Source organism: Callionymus lyra, chromosome 2, assembly GCF_982586985.1.
Source record: "Callionymus lyra chromosome 2, fCalLyr1.hap1.1, whole genome shotgun sequence".
Taxonomy (NCBI): domain Eukaryota; kingdom Metazoa; phylum Chordata; class Actinopteri; order Syngnathiformes; family Callionymidae; genus Callionymus; species Callionymus lyra.
This window is the reverse complement of record NC_141819.1, coordinates 20071740-20084794: the sequence shown is the minus strand read 5'-3', so window position 1 is coordinate 20084794 and position 13055 is coordinate 20071740. Positions and strand designations below refer to the sequence as shown.

At 41.4% G+C, this 13055-nt stretch overlaps 2 protein-coding genes across 2 annotated transcripts; both read left to right on the top strand.

The window, feature by feature from the left end:
• Window positions 1-2: 2 nt before the first annotated feature.
• On the top strand, window positions 3-5724 carry ush1gb (Usher syndrome 1Gb (autosomal recessive)). The gene is made up of 3 exons (XM_087783952.1): window positions 3-193; window positions 2854-3301; window positions 4906-5724. Exons 1-3 carry the CDS (start codon window positions 30-32, stop codon window positions 5722-5724), a joined length of 1431 nt encoding a protein of 476 aa, XP_087640078.1. The 5' UTR covers window positions 3-29.
• A 1833-nt stretch (window positions 5725-7557) lies between these two features.
• Window positions 7558-12908, top strand: fads6 (fatty acid desaturase 6). Its single transcript, XM_087783953.1, has 6 exons — window positions 7558-8033; window positions 8879-9045; window positions 9154-9334; window positions 9392-9579; window positions 11998-12177; window positions 12242-12908. Exons 1-6 carry the CDS (start codon window positions 7856-7858, stop codon window positions 12389-12391), a joined length of 1044 nt encoding a protein of 347 aa, XP_087640079.1. The 5' UTR covers window positions 7558-7855; the 3' UTR covers window positions 12392-12908.
• Window positions 12909-13055: the final 147 nt, after the last annotated feature.

Genomic DNA, 13055 nt, shown 5'->3' with positions numbered 1-13055 from the left:
CCGTGTGTGAGAGAGCGGCTCCAGCAGCCATGAACGACCGGTACCACCGGGCGGCCCGGGACGGCTACCTGGACGTCCTGAGGGAGGCCACCAGGAAGGAGCTGAACGCCCCGGATGAAGATGGGATGACGCCGACCCTCTGGGCCTCGTACCACGGGAACCTGGAGGCGCTGCGGCTCATCGTGGGGAGAGGGTGAGTCCGCCAAAGTCCAAATGCATCTGAAAAAAATAGAATAAAATAAACTTCTAGAGGACTCAAGAATTTTGAAACATTGTTGTCAGCGCATGAAGTTTTACTTTTAAGTATTCTCTACTGTTTTTATTAACCCTAACTATAAATCATTATGGCATGCTTCATTTTACTTTTAAAGAAGAACAATTTGAATATTTATGACTCATTTTCTATCACAAATTCTTGAGCTAATAAAAGATCCACATGCGTACAAATAAAAACTACAACTAAAGAGTGATGAATCTCCTGTTATGACGTTTTAAAAGCTTCTAATTTGTCATAAAACACTTTAATATCGTGCTCTTTTAGATGAATCAATGAAGCGATCCAAACTAAATGTCTCTGGACATTTCATTGGTCCCGACTGACGAGATTATTACGCTCAAGATTAGAAGTGAAATGTCAATTCAGAAGCTGATTTTTTTACAACCTCTTCAAAAGGTCAGAGCAGAGACTGGTGCAGCCTCACGTCACGTATAGAGGTTCATTGATTCATGTGGTATCACGACACAATTACAAATGTACCTGGAAAAATTTCACCTATTCATTCATAGTGTCTCCTTCTGTGATGAACATGAGACATAACAAACCACCAAGTCAGTGGTTTGGATCACACCAATAATCCAGTGCTTCAGTTGTTATCCATCCATCTTGAAAACACATTTGGCGTGAATATTCAGAACTTTATCGGTCAAGTGAAGCTTTATCAAGCGTGAAGAAATTGATACAGGCGCATTAGACTCCAGTAAAGGTCACTGTTGTAGAATTGGTGTCATATATATTACGATGAGTTATACTGTTAATAGGGCACTATGCAGTCAGATCTCTTACACCTCAGCATCCATACACTGCTTTCTATCATTCACCAATAACAATATTCTGAAATACATTTTAACACTTTTATAAAGACGGAAATCAAAACAAGCAACATTACATTGTCTCCAAATGTATAATGAATAAAGCAAGGTTAGTATGATAGTGTTTTGTGTTGCATGTCGTCCCAAAGTTAAATCCTTCTTCAGGGATTTCCCTGATTTAGTTTCAAACTAGAAACCCTCTGGTATTCCATGTTATGGATTTGAATCAGCACTAATGTTTACTTTAACGGGTCCAAAAATATCCCTCTATGGTTGCAAAAGATCGGGTTATTATTGGTGGCTTGTTCTAGGGTTAGGGGTTAGTAATGACTGCACCTTACTTTTTATTGGTCCTACTGATGACCCTGCGGAACCTGGTCGCTGTGTTTGCGGGTGTCTGCGAAAAATAGGAGTGTGTGTGAGGATAAATAATGCAGAGTCACCTCTGTCATGTTTAACCGGCAGCACTTCAATTATTGAACAGGGCTAGAACTTAGACTGCAGGTCTGCCTTCCCAAAATACCTTCAGATCTCACCACTGAAAAAAAAAAAAATGTCTGGCCATTTTTTAAAAATTATTTTGTAACAATTTTTAAAATGCATCTGTTAAATTTCATTATACTTTAATCATTTTTTTTGTAAACACATTAGGTAAGAGATGTTTCATAAGTACTGACAAGTAAAAGAAAATTTTACCTACAACTGCTTTGACGACACAAACCAGTGAGTCACAGGATACGATTGAGTTACATCTCACTACATCATACACTAAATAAATAAGTTTGAAGTGTATATGTAGTAAATATTTCATATTATTGGGGAGCATGATGTTTACCCAAAAAACTACTGCCTTTGTTAGTACTATCATACGTTGTAGCTTATTTGCTCCTAGCATTCAAGGTAAAACCACCGGTACAAACATCCAAAAACTTCTCCCATCACTTTGTGTTGTCAACCTTTAAGAAGGACCGTTGTTCAGGTAAACATTTCTCTTCACCTCTTAATGACCACGCTACATGACATGTGCTATTAATGGAACTAAATCACTGTCTTTTCCATACCAGTCACTAAACTTGACTAATTGTACCTGCAGAACATTAACCAGTCCGATCTGTTGTCACACCGTCTGTTAATACACAGAATAATATTAAATTAATAGTCTTCAGCTTGTCGACTATCTACTAAAGGGGAACTCAATCACACAAGGGGCCACAATCGTTTAACAGTCTGATGTGTAAAAATGTATGTATTTTAAGAGGAAGAGTCAGATTGTGATATTGTATTTTTCTTATCGAATGCTCACCTTGTTTTAATGATCTCTGTGTTGTCCTCCTCAACAAAACACTTTCTTTCCTTTGACAGTTATTGGAAATAAAAAATGTAGAGATTATTTAAGATTGTTGACATAAATAATCTGATACTTATATTAGCCTAAACACAGGTATTATAATTTCAACAAGAACTTTTATTTACTTTGATGTTGAACCGCCCATCCAAAAGACTAAATAAAATGACTTGGCCCTCGGGCCTAAACATGTGATTTACAAGTAAAGTCAGTCAGTTTGTTTTGCTTTTCTTTGTTTTGGTGGGACCTCAATTCTGGAAATTTTCGGGTCAGTTTAATGTGGTTTTGAACTTCTAGATTCACATTTTTAAAGGGGAGCGCTGAACTAAGAAGCCTGGTTGAAAATGTATTTCATCAACTCAATACATCAAGTGCCATAAAATACTGTCATTGTCAATATGGAACCACTTGCCTTGCAGGGGCGACCCGGACAAGTGTGACATCTGGGGCAACACACCACTTCACATGGCAGCTGCTAACGGCCACCAGAACTGCCTCTCCTTCCTGGTGTCCTTCGGTGCCAACGTGTGGTGTCTAGACAATGACTACCATACCCCTCTGGACATGGCGGCTGCCAAGGGCCACATGGACTGCGTACGCTACCTGGACTCAATCGCTGCCAAGCAAATCACCCTAAACCCCAAACTGGTGAGTAAACTCAAGGACCGAGCCTTTCGCTGGGCAGAGCGACGCATCAAGGACTGCGCAAAACTCCAAAAGAAGCACCGGGAACGGATGGAGAGAAAATTTGTCAAGGACGCAGCAGCTTTAGATAACATGGATGCAATGAGCTTCTCCAGCTACAACAGCGGGAGCACTCTGAGTCGCAAGTTCAACACCGTGACCTCCAACATGCCATACTCGCAGGTATTTTCTCATCTTCACACTTGGATCTTACTGCATTAAAACTGGACTTTTTTTGTTTTTACACGACTGAGGAATCACAGACAGCTTGCTTACTCTTTTGAATTTTATTTAAAGTGTCTTATCATAACAAAGTTATCTCAAGACACTATACAGGTGAAGTAAGACTATAGTTGATTAAGGAAAAACAGATCCCAGCAATTCAACAAAGAGCAAGAAGCGAAACACTGTACAGTGAGCTATGGCGAGGAAAAACGTCCTTTTAGAAGGCAGAAACCTCGAGCAGAACCTGACTCATTGTTGACGGCCTCCTGCTTTGACCGGCTGGGAGGAAGGATGGGGGGGTAGACAGATGGATAAGGAGAAGAGTGAGGGAGGATATAGTGAGGAAAAAAAGAGGAGAGTGTAGGAGAGTCCATGGAGGTGCTGGAGAGAACTCGGGATCTGATGACGTGGTGAAGATCCTGAATCAGCAGCAGCTCTGGAGGTGGAGCCCTGGGGCTCCGGGAGAGAAATAAAAAGGTGTGGGTTTAAACTGCACAGGTGATGAATGTAATGCAGAAAAGAAGGATATAGAGAGCTCGGTGTCTTAAACTCCTCCAGCATTCTCAGCCTGTAGGACAGTATAAACAGTTAAGTTAGTTATAGCAGCTAAAGATAAACAGTTAAGTTAGTTATAGGCTTTATCGAAAAGTAAGGTTTTAAGATTGTTTTTAAACATAGAGAGGGTGTCTGCCCTCCGGACTGAAGCCGGCAGTTGGTTCCACAGCAGAGGGGCTTGAAAACTGAAGGCCCTGGCTCCAAATCTACATTTAGAGATTTGTGGTATAACTAATAGATCAGAGTTTAAGGATTGTAAGGTCCTAGAGGGTTGGTAAGTTTGGATTAAATCTTTAATGTATGTTGGTGCTAGACCATGTAAGGCTTTATAGGTTAGGAGAAGGATTTTAAATTGTATTCTAAATTCTACAGGAAGCCAATGTAGGGAAGACAGTACAGGGGAAATGTGTTCGCGCCTCTTAGTCTTAGTCAGGACACGAGCTGCAGAGTTCTGAATGAGCTGAAGAGTTCTGAGAGACTTTTTAGAACATCCTGACAGAAGAGAGTTACAATCCAGCCTGGAGGTTACAAAAGCATGGATGAGCTTCTCAGCAGCATCTAAAGGAAGGAAGTGCCTGATTTTTTAAATGTTACGAAGGTTGAAGTAAGCAGTCCGTGAGATTTGTTTTATGTGTGAGTTAAATGACAAGTCCTCGTCAAAGCATACACCCAGATTATTTACAGTGGTGCTAGCAGCAGGAGCAAGTCCATTATGTAAGGCTTGATCATTAGTTAATGATTGTCTGAGATGTTGCGGACCAACTAGTAATTCTCAGTTTTTTCAGAGTTCAGTAGGAGGAAGTTTTTGGTCATCCAGGACTAGATATCTGTAATACAGGACTGTAGTTGTGTTAGCTGATTTCTTTCATCTGGCTTCATGGACAAGTAGAGTTGGGTGTCATCAGCATAACAGTGAAAGTTTATAGAGTGTCTTCTTGAAATGTCAGTTATCTGTACCCCTATGCTTAAGCGTGGTTTGAAACATTCAGACTTGATTTGTCACCTAGGCCACCCTGCACTCCACCGCCAAGGGCAAGGCCAAAATCCAGAAGAAGCTGGAGAAGAAAAAGCAAGGGGATGGAACGTTCAAGATCTATGAGGATGGGAGGAAGAGTGTGCGCTCACTTTCTGGACTGACCTTGGGAAACGATGTAATGTTCCTGAAACAGGGCACTTACAACAACTCCAAAGAGCACTCTCGCCTAAATATCCGGGACATGTTCTCGAGGGACGTCGATGACGACGTGGACACCATCTCTCGTGCCATGAGTGATCCAGGCCTCCATGAAGCGGCGTATTCGGAGATCAGTGCCGACTCCGGTCGGGACTCCCTGTTCACGCGACCTGGCCTCGGCACCATGGTGTTTAGGAGGAACTACATGACTGGAAGTATGTCTGCGATTGGACGTGAAGGGGCTAGTGTTGCAGGGAGCGAACCTGTTGGACGAGCTCCAAATGTTCGTCTACGTGGTCGTTTGCCACGACACTCGCCAAGTTTGGATGACGTCAGTATTGGCAGCGCCCTGAGCCTGCAGGAAAGGAACATGCAAGAGTTACCTTGGGAGGATTCAGACGTCGCACTGGACGAGGACTTGGAGCAGGAGAACAGTCCGCTGGAGACCTTCCTAGCCTCGCAGGGTCTCAGTGAATTCATGAACATCTTCCGGAGGGAGAAAATCGACCTGGAGGCGCTAATGCTCTGCTCTGACAGGGATCTTAATAGCATTCACATCCCACTAGGGCCGAGGAAGAAACTAATAGATGCCTGTAAGAGACGTCTAGAAACCTTAGATGAATCCGATACGATTGAAGACACAGAACTGTAGAGGTCATTAAATTGTTGCTAACACAGGTTTACATCTTCATGTCATTTCTTATATCACAATTGTGTTTTTGCTTGAAAACTCTGCAGCTGAAAGTCACTGTTTCCTCTGCAGACGTTCGCACAAACCCAAGTAATCCCAATTTTAGAAAATGTCTTTGCCTTGGATTAATGTGGATTTACTCATACTGACTAATGCCGCTGATCCGGGATTCTAAATGTTGAAAGGATGTGTTGATTATGTGCCAGGGATGGTTGTGAATTTAATTTTAATACTTTGTCCAGTGTGTTTGGCTCACATTTTAAATACTTTTATTTTAGCAGTACATATTGTTCAAGCTAAAAATTATGTTAGGTTTAAGTGTTAGTGTTTTTTAAAGGGCAACTAATGTGTGTGTGTTGAATTAAGTATCTCATTAATTGATTGGTTGATCTAAAATCAATGTAATCTCTTTTAATTAAAATATTTACAGTACATTAAAATATGTGCTTAAAGTGATAGTTCAAAATTCAAATTTCTCTACATCCTCATGTCAACTAAGGGTTGTGATTAATTTCAGTTATGTTCTTTTTTAGAGACTAAAATGTTGGTCCATTTAATGTAGCGCCTGGAGCTCAGTGATTGCATACTTCATATTTGTTACAAAATGAATACATACAAATACCTCCATGGTGCTCGTCTGTAATGTCCATCTTGTATTAAAGCCTCAACTTGAGGATTTGAAGATTTTTTACGAAATTGATCAGCCTCATAAAACATGAGGCTCAGTAGAAAAGGAGTAAAAATGGAATTTTGTGTGAACCCTTTAAGCCCCACCCACTGAAAACACAATGCTACTCTGGAAGTCTCTACGTCCAAGGGACTTGTTCTATAAACAAAGCAGGCATGATTACCGCTGGCTGGAGGAGGAGTGAAGACCATTATCACATCTTAACAGACGCTCATGTAACCTTTAGTTACAACAAGACAAGACAAGATTTCAGACGGGGGAGAACTTTATAAAATAATAAGTGGGTTTTGACATTAATTGCCCTTTAAAGGAAGCGTAGCATTTTTAATTCTCATGGAGCACAAAGAGGGGATTGGCAAATACAGGCCTGGACAAATGGCGGTTGAGTTTGATTGGTTAATATCACCATCACATTTTAAACTTTGTCTTAAAGCAGTATAGAAATATAGTAACGTGTACCTTGTTTTATGACCCTAAAGAATTTTAGTGACGGGGTCGAGTAAAGGTGAGGGAGATACCAAGGTTATCGCAGACGTGTTATCTTTGACATGTCAGTGATGCTTTTGTACTGCTGCAGCTGTAATTTAAATTTAAAAAAGGTCAAAGTTTATTTTTCTGTGTGTCCAAGGCATGTTCCTCAACCTTTGACCACACAGGTGTCACAGTCACATGGACAACAACAGGCTGACCGCTGGTCAATATTGACGGAGTCCGTTTCTACCTCGGGTACTCACTGCAACCCTAAAATTAAATATGGACGTTTTTTCAGATCTATTCTCCGTGGCTTTTGGTAAGAAGCATAAATATTTTGTTTACTTACTGATCATTTAACCTCACATTTGGATTCCACCCTAATGTTTTCATGAACCTGGAGTGAGATAACTGGATATCTCTCTTGAATGTTCTGCTCAGCAGGCGTGTGAGAACAAGTGTTTCCACAGTGAGGATGTACCAGAGGGAGGTAAGACGCCTCCTGTGTTCTCTTCACATTTCAAACAGCAGAGGGCGCTAAAGCACGAATCTGATTGCTATAAACAGAACGCACATTCCTAATGCTCTCCCAGCTGCTGTCAGTTCTACCTCCCTCCCTCTCCTCTCTGTGGAATGTTCTTCCCTCAAAAGGGTGAAGAGCCTGGAGGACATGCATAATTAATCAGGCGCTGGAAACTGGAGAAGAAGAGCCGAACAGTGTCGGCAGAAGCTGAACCTTTTGCTCAGGAGTCATCCGATAAAGAGGACATAGGAGGGATGAGGAGGAGTCCTGCACCACGAGGGGGCCGGGCTTCTTCAACAATGACAACAGCACTTTGAACTCTGGACTTCAGTCTGACTGGAGGAGCTGCAGGATTCGGATGTTACCGTGGCAAACCTGCTACAGGATCAGAGAGGGGGATTATAGTAAGCATGGAGGCGGAGATAAAGAGAGAAGATGACAGGATGAAGACGGCAGCGGAAGAGAAGGAGTCCCTGATGATGGAGCTGAGCAGGCTGGTCCAGAAGACGGTGCAGGAGAGCAGCTGGTGGGAGAGGAGAGGAGTGGACTCCAGCATCTTGGCCGCCGCGTTTCTGAGTCTCCCGGCAGGTGAGTTATAGTTGGACTCACTATTGACTAACCAACTACACATCTCACAACACCATGGCCTCAGACATAGAGCTGCTGAGCATCGTTCCTGCGACTAGTTTTGAAGAGACAATTAGAACCCCTTTATCACCTTGTCCAGTGTGATTGGTCTGCCCTGATCTCCTTCTGATCGATGGGTGTGGAGATGACACCTCCTCTTAATGTCAGCTGGTGTTGACGGCTGTATCATGCAGCTCACTCAGGGTCAGACGAGCCATAAACTATAAATCTATTTGATCACAAATCAAGGTTATTGAATTTCAACGACTTCTACCTTTGTTTGGAAAGCATAACCAAATCAATATAACTTATTTTATATTAGAAAAAGCTTATTTTTAAAAAGCAATTTCACATTCACTGTCAATAACTTTTATTTAACAATCGGCTTCAAGGAAAATCACCTTCAAATAAGGTTTACGAGCAGACCACAAGTGGAAAAGATAAACATAGATGCCAGAACCACAGTCTTCTGAACACTCCAGTTTCATCCTCTAACCTGATCCGCTGTTTGAAACTGACACCACATCACGGGGAGAGGGACTGATACAGAAGGATACTCCAATATACACTTAATATATATAGAGAGATATAAATGTAATGTGGCTATCAGATGTTTCTTTATATAAAGATTAAACCGTTGAAACTTGTATTTCTTGTTTATTTGAGCAAATGTTATGCAGGTTAATCTTGTAAAGATTTGACTTGTGTGTTTACTTTTGTGTTCATGATCATAATATTTCAATCAGAGATAAATATTGTTTAATTACTCACAGTTAAATAAATACTTGTGTGTGTTTGTGTCTCAGCGTTCCTGTTGCTAGCTTCCGATCATCTCATGTGGTTCGCGGCGGGTGTGCTGGTGATGGGCTTGGCCCACGGCATCATCACCATCAAAGGTACCCACCTGGCTAGTCACGGGTCTCTGAGTGAGTCACAGGCCTGGTCCAAGTTCTGGGCCACGTTCTTCATCGAGGTATGTCTTTTTGCTTTGGTCATGACAAGTGATATTTACACTGAATCTTCCGTTTATGAATAATAAAGACGGTTGTTGAATGTCACTTATATCATCATCATCTTCCAGATCTGCGGCTCGTTCTCAGCACAGGCCGGCGTCCACGGGCACATCAAGCTGCATCACGCTCACACAAACGTCATCGGGCTGGGAGACTCGAGTGTTTGGAAGGCACCGTTTCTGCCTCGAGTGGTTTACCTCTTTATCGCGCCCTTGACCGTCCCCATCATCACTCCTGTCGTGGCCTTTGGTAAGACCGTGGAGGACGCTTCTCTCCGCACGTCACTCTCACACTCTTCTCTCGCAGCTCATCTGAGGGGAAAATCATCATCTGTGCTCGTGGGGACAACTCTCACCATGGCTCTTGGTTGGGTCTCACAGTTCTGGCTGCTCCTCAATATTTCTGGATTCAGATCCCCGGGCAGCGCTCTGCTGTGTATGCTGGTGTGTCGGGCTATGTTCTCGGTTCCATACATCCATGTCAACATCTTCCAGGTCAGCAAAGCACATTAAAGTTTTACCTTACCTTACCTTACCTTAAACACAGACGTTTATTATGAGCAGTGTTCCATCCATCCACTCTCCTTCTGTTGGTTAGTGAAGACCTTTCTCTAGCTTTGCAGAGTAGTGTGGATCCTTGCAGGGTATCTGGGTCTCACGTTTCATAAGTTAACATCTTTCATGTGTGGTATATAGAATATTTGGGCCCTGGAGAACGTTTGTTTTTTCTACTTCCTGATTTATTAAGCCTCTAAAAATGGGGGAGAAACATGCATCTGTTTGACTTCAGCTGGACGAGATAGAATGCTATTACCATACAAAAATTGATCCTTATATACCTGGACGATAATAGCGCGTTTAGAGATTTTAATTTTACCCTCTGAGTTTCAAATGATTTCCTGTTGCAGAGGATCAGAGCCGACCCAAGTGCGTAACGAGAAACAATTCATGCATGAGGTTCCCACAGACTCCTGCAGCTCATTGTTCTTTGTTCGGATCAAAGTCTGAGGATTAGAGACGCGGATCTGGACCTGGAGTCAGGAGTCTGACCGGGGGAAATGGCCACTCGAGGATCAAGTGAAACCAGCTCTCACCTGCTTCTCGCCCTCTGTGCTTGGGTTGGCCGTAGTCCAACTCATCTCTTGAACCAGACGAACTTTGGTTCTTTTGACTCTCGTATCACTTTAGAAACACAATGTCTTTTGACCAACAAACCTGTTTATAACCCAGAAACTGAGAGCATTCAGTTCTGTTGGATTTCTTTTTAGGAATCTGCCTGAAACTGATGCCTGTTTATCTTCAGCATGTTAAATAATACGCTCATCTGCAACCATTTAAAATCCAGACCATATTCCTGAGGGACTATTTCATAACCAGCTTTATTCCTCAGAGAATTTTATATTTATCCTCCTCAATGAGTTCAAAATAAATATATAAACAAATGTCACACATTTCTGACTCATCCCTCCAACCTCCTACAGTTACGAACTGGGAGTCATGGGACTCTTGGGCAGTATTGCGGAATAATATCAAGAACCAACTTTGCAAAACATTTTTTTCAGTTGACTTGACTCATAGAAAAGTCTGTTTTTTGTCATTACCACAGATGTTAGATAGGAAAAAGATACCATAACAACAAAGCGTGAACACACACAAATTCCAAGTGATTCATCTGGAATAAATGCAACTATTAAAAATATACAAACTGACTTCCAAGCTGTTGCTCTTAAGCTTTGGAATGATCTTCCTCTCCCTCTGTGTTTGATGATCTACTGACTCCTTCAAGAAACATCCTAAGACCTTTTTATTTGTGCAGGCTTTTCCCTTATTTTCTGAGACTCCTTTGTTTGTCTCTGTGTTATCTTGACATTTTTAGTATTTATTTTATTTGGGATTGTTTCGATTGTTTATGTGACCCTGGCCTAGAAAAGCGCTTTACAAATATAAAATACTTACTTACTTACTGACAACTTTATTGTTGCACCACTGCAACTGTTTGTCACCGTATTCTCTTGGCAAACTAAAGGTGGAGTTTTGGGATTTGTGATCACAGGATCTCCCTGCTTTATTTAGATGAGCAGGGTTAAGTACTGTTTATTGGGGTCATGGTCAGTAGTGAGGGAAGGATGAAAGTGGAGGAAGAAAGAACTGGACTAAACTTCTCTTACTTCTATTCACAAGCTTTTGGCTGCGGGCCATTTGCGGCCCCTGACATGATATTCTGGCCCCCTACGTTTATTGTCCAAGCTTTTTGTGTGGTACACGCATTTTCGTTCAATGTTAGATGGATAAGGAATAAAGATAATCACATCAAATGTTATCAATTATATAGCTCAGAGTAAAAACAGAAAAAAAATCATAAAACATTAAAAATATAAATATATATTATAATATAAATCGAACTTGTCAAAGACATTCAGACACACTGCTGAAAGTCCGCCATGCCTGCAGCCCAGTCTTCACAACAATTGACCTCTGATGGCCCACTGACCAGTTGAGTTTTAGACCCCTGCTTTGGGCACAGACCGAAAGAACAAGTTCTGGGATACACAAGAGTGACAATCCCAGCTATCTAGGAGCGGCTGTAGAAGTGGCTCCTTAGTGAAGTGGTCCAGAGATTTCTAAATATAAGGAGGACCCAGGACATATCCTGGTTGTAGTGGGCACTCCTCTGTACCACAACTGCTGAGTTTTAGGAAGTCTGTATTCCTTGAACTGCCATCCCTGACATCAAATAAACTGCAGAAAATGGATTTATGAACCTTTTTATACTTGATATGACTCATGTACTTATATTTTCAACAACCTTAGGCAGCTTTTAATGGTTTTCTTGTGGGCATCTGACAAAGAAGTTTTAAAAAAGACCATAAAAATCACATTTGAACTGTAAAAAAAACTCCATCTTCTCTGCAGCACATCGGTCTTCCCATGTTCTCAGCCACCAGCCGCCCAAAGAGGATCCACCAGATGACCCACGGAGTCCTGAATCTTCCCAGAAATGTGCTGCTGGACTGGATCTTCGGACACTCGCTCATCAACTGTCACGTGGAACATCACTTGTTCCCTTTCTTGACTGACAACATGTGTCTTAAGGTATGACCATTTCACTGACCTTGTGTAACAACGGAATGTAATCCAGCTCTTTTCCCTCCAACAGGTGAAGCCGCTGGTGTCCAGATATCTGACCAAGAAGCAGCTACCATATCAAGAGGATAGTTATCTGTCCCGCCTTCGCTTGTTCTACCACAAATACCAGGAGCTGATGGTCTTTGCGCCTCCTATCACTGAGCTGGTGGGCGTGCAGTGACCACCACACCCTGACAAAAATGAACTCTTTAGTATTCTTTATATTAAATACCTTTTAACTGTCCGGTCCAGACACGGACTGCACTGATTCACCTAACAAATGCATATTGCTTTAGGGAACTTTACCTGTTGTGTAATCATTTTATTTGGAAATCAAAGCACATATTCTTTGATGACTTTTGCATCAAAATAACTTTGTATTTTTCACTTGTATTTAGTAAAGTTCACAAATATGACTCAGTCACTGAAAAGCCTTAATAAAATGGGCAGAGAGTCAAAGACTGCACGTTCCTAACATTCCCACAATATTGCAAATTTGCATTGACTCTCAGTTTAACGTCTATATCCATGTCAAAGTCACATAAACTCTTAGAGAAACTTTAATCTTAAACTTTTAATACTAAGATATGATTGTGTCACTGTTCTATCTCTCTTCAGGAAATAAAGTGTTTTTAATTCTTGTTTTGAAGTTTTACATTAGTGTTCGCATAAATAAAGTCTGCCGCAAAACTGTGAAATAGGTGATTCTGCAAAGTGTTTGTTGTTTTTTCTAGAGACCAGAATTCTAAATAAAAACAGACATCAAAACAAAAAGCAGAAATTCCAAATAAATAAATCTGTTTTTTTATATAAAAACCTTTTAAAAGTGGTTTTGACAAAAATAA

Excerpts from the sequence above, each read along its gene's own strand:
- ush1gb (XM_087783952.1), top strand. The coding sequence starts at position 30 with ATGAACGACCGGTACCACCGGGCGGCCCGGGACGGCTACCTGGACGTC. Across the intron at positions 194-2,853 it reads CGGCTCATCGTGGGGAGAGG|GGGCGACCCGGACAAGTGTG; the intron begins GTGAGTCCGCCA and ends CTTGCCTTGCAG. Across the intron at positions 3,302-4,905 it reads CCAACATGCCATACTCGCAG|GCCACCCTGCACTCCACCGC; the intron begins GTATTTTCTCAT and ends TTTGTCACCTAG.
- fads6 (XM_087783953.1), top strand. The coding sequence starts at position 7,856 with ATGGAGGCGGAGATAAAGAGAGAAGATGACAGGATGAAGACGGCAGCG. Across the intron at positions 8,034-8,878 it reads GTTTCTGAGTCTCCCGGCAG|CGTTCCTGTTGCTAGCTTCC; the intron begins GTGAGTTATAGT and ends TTTGTGTCTCAG. Across the intron at positions 12,178-12,241 it reads CTGACAACATGTGTCTTAAG|GTGAAGCCGCTGGTGTCCAG; the intron begins GTATGACCATTT and ends TCCCTCCAACAG.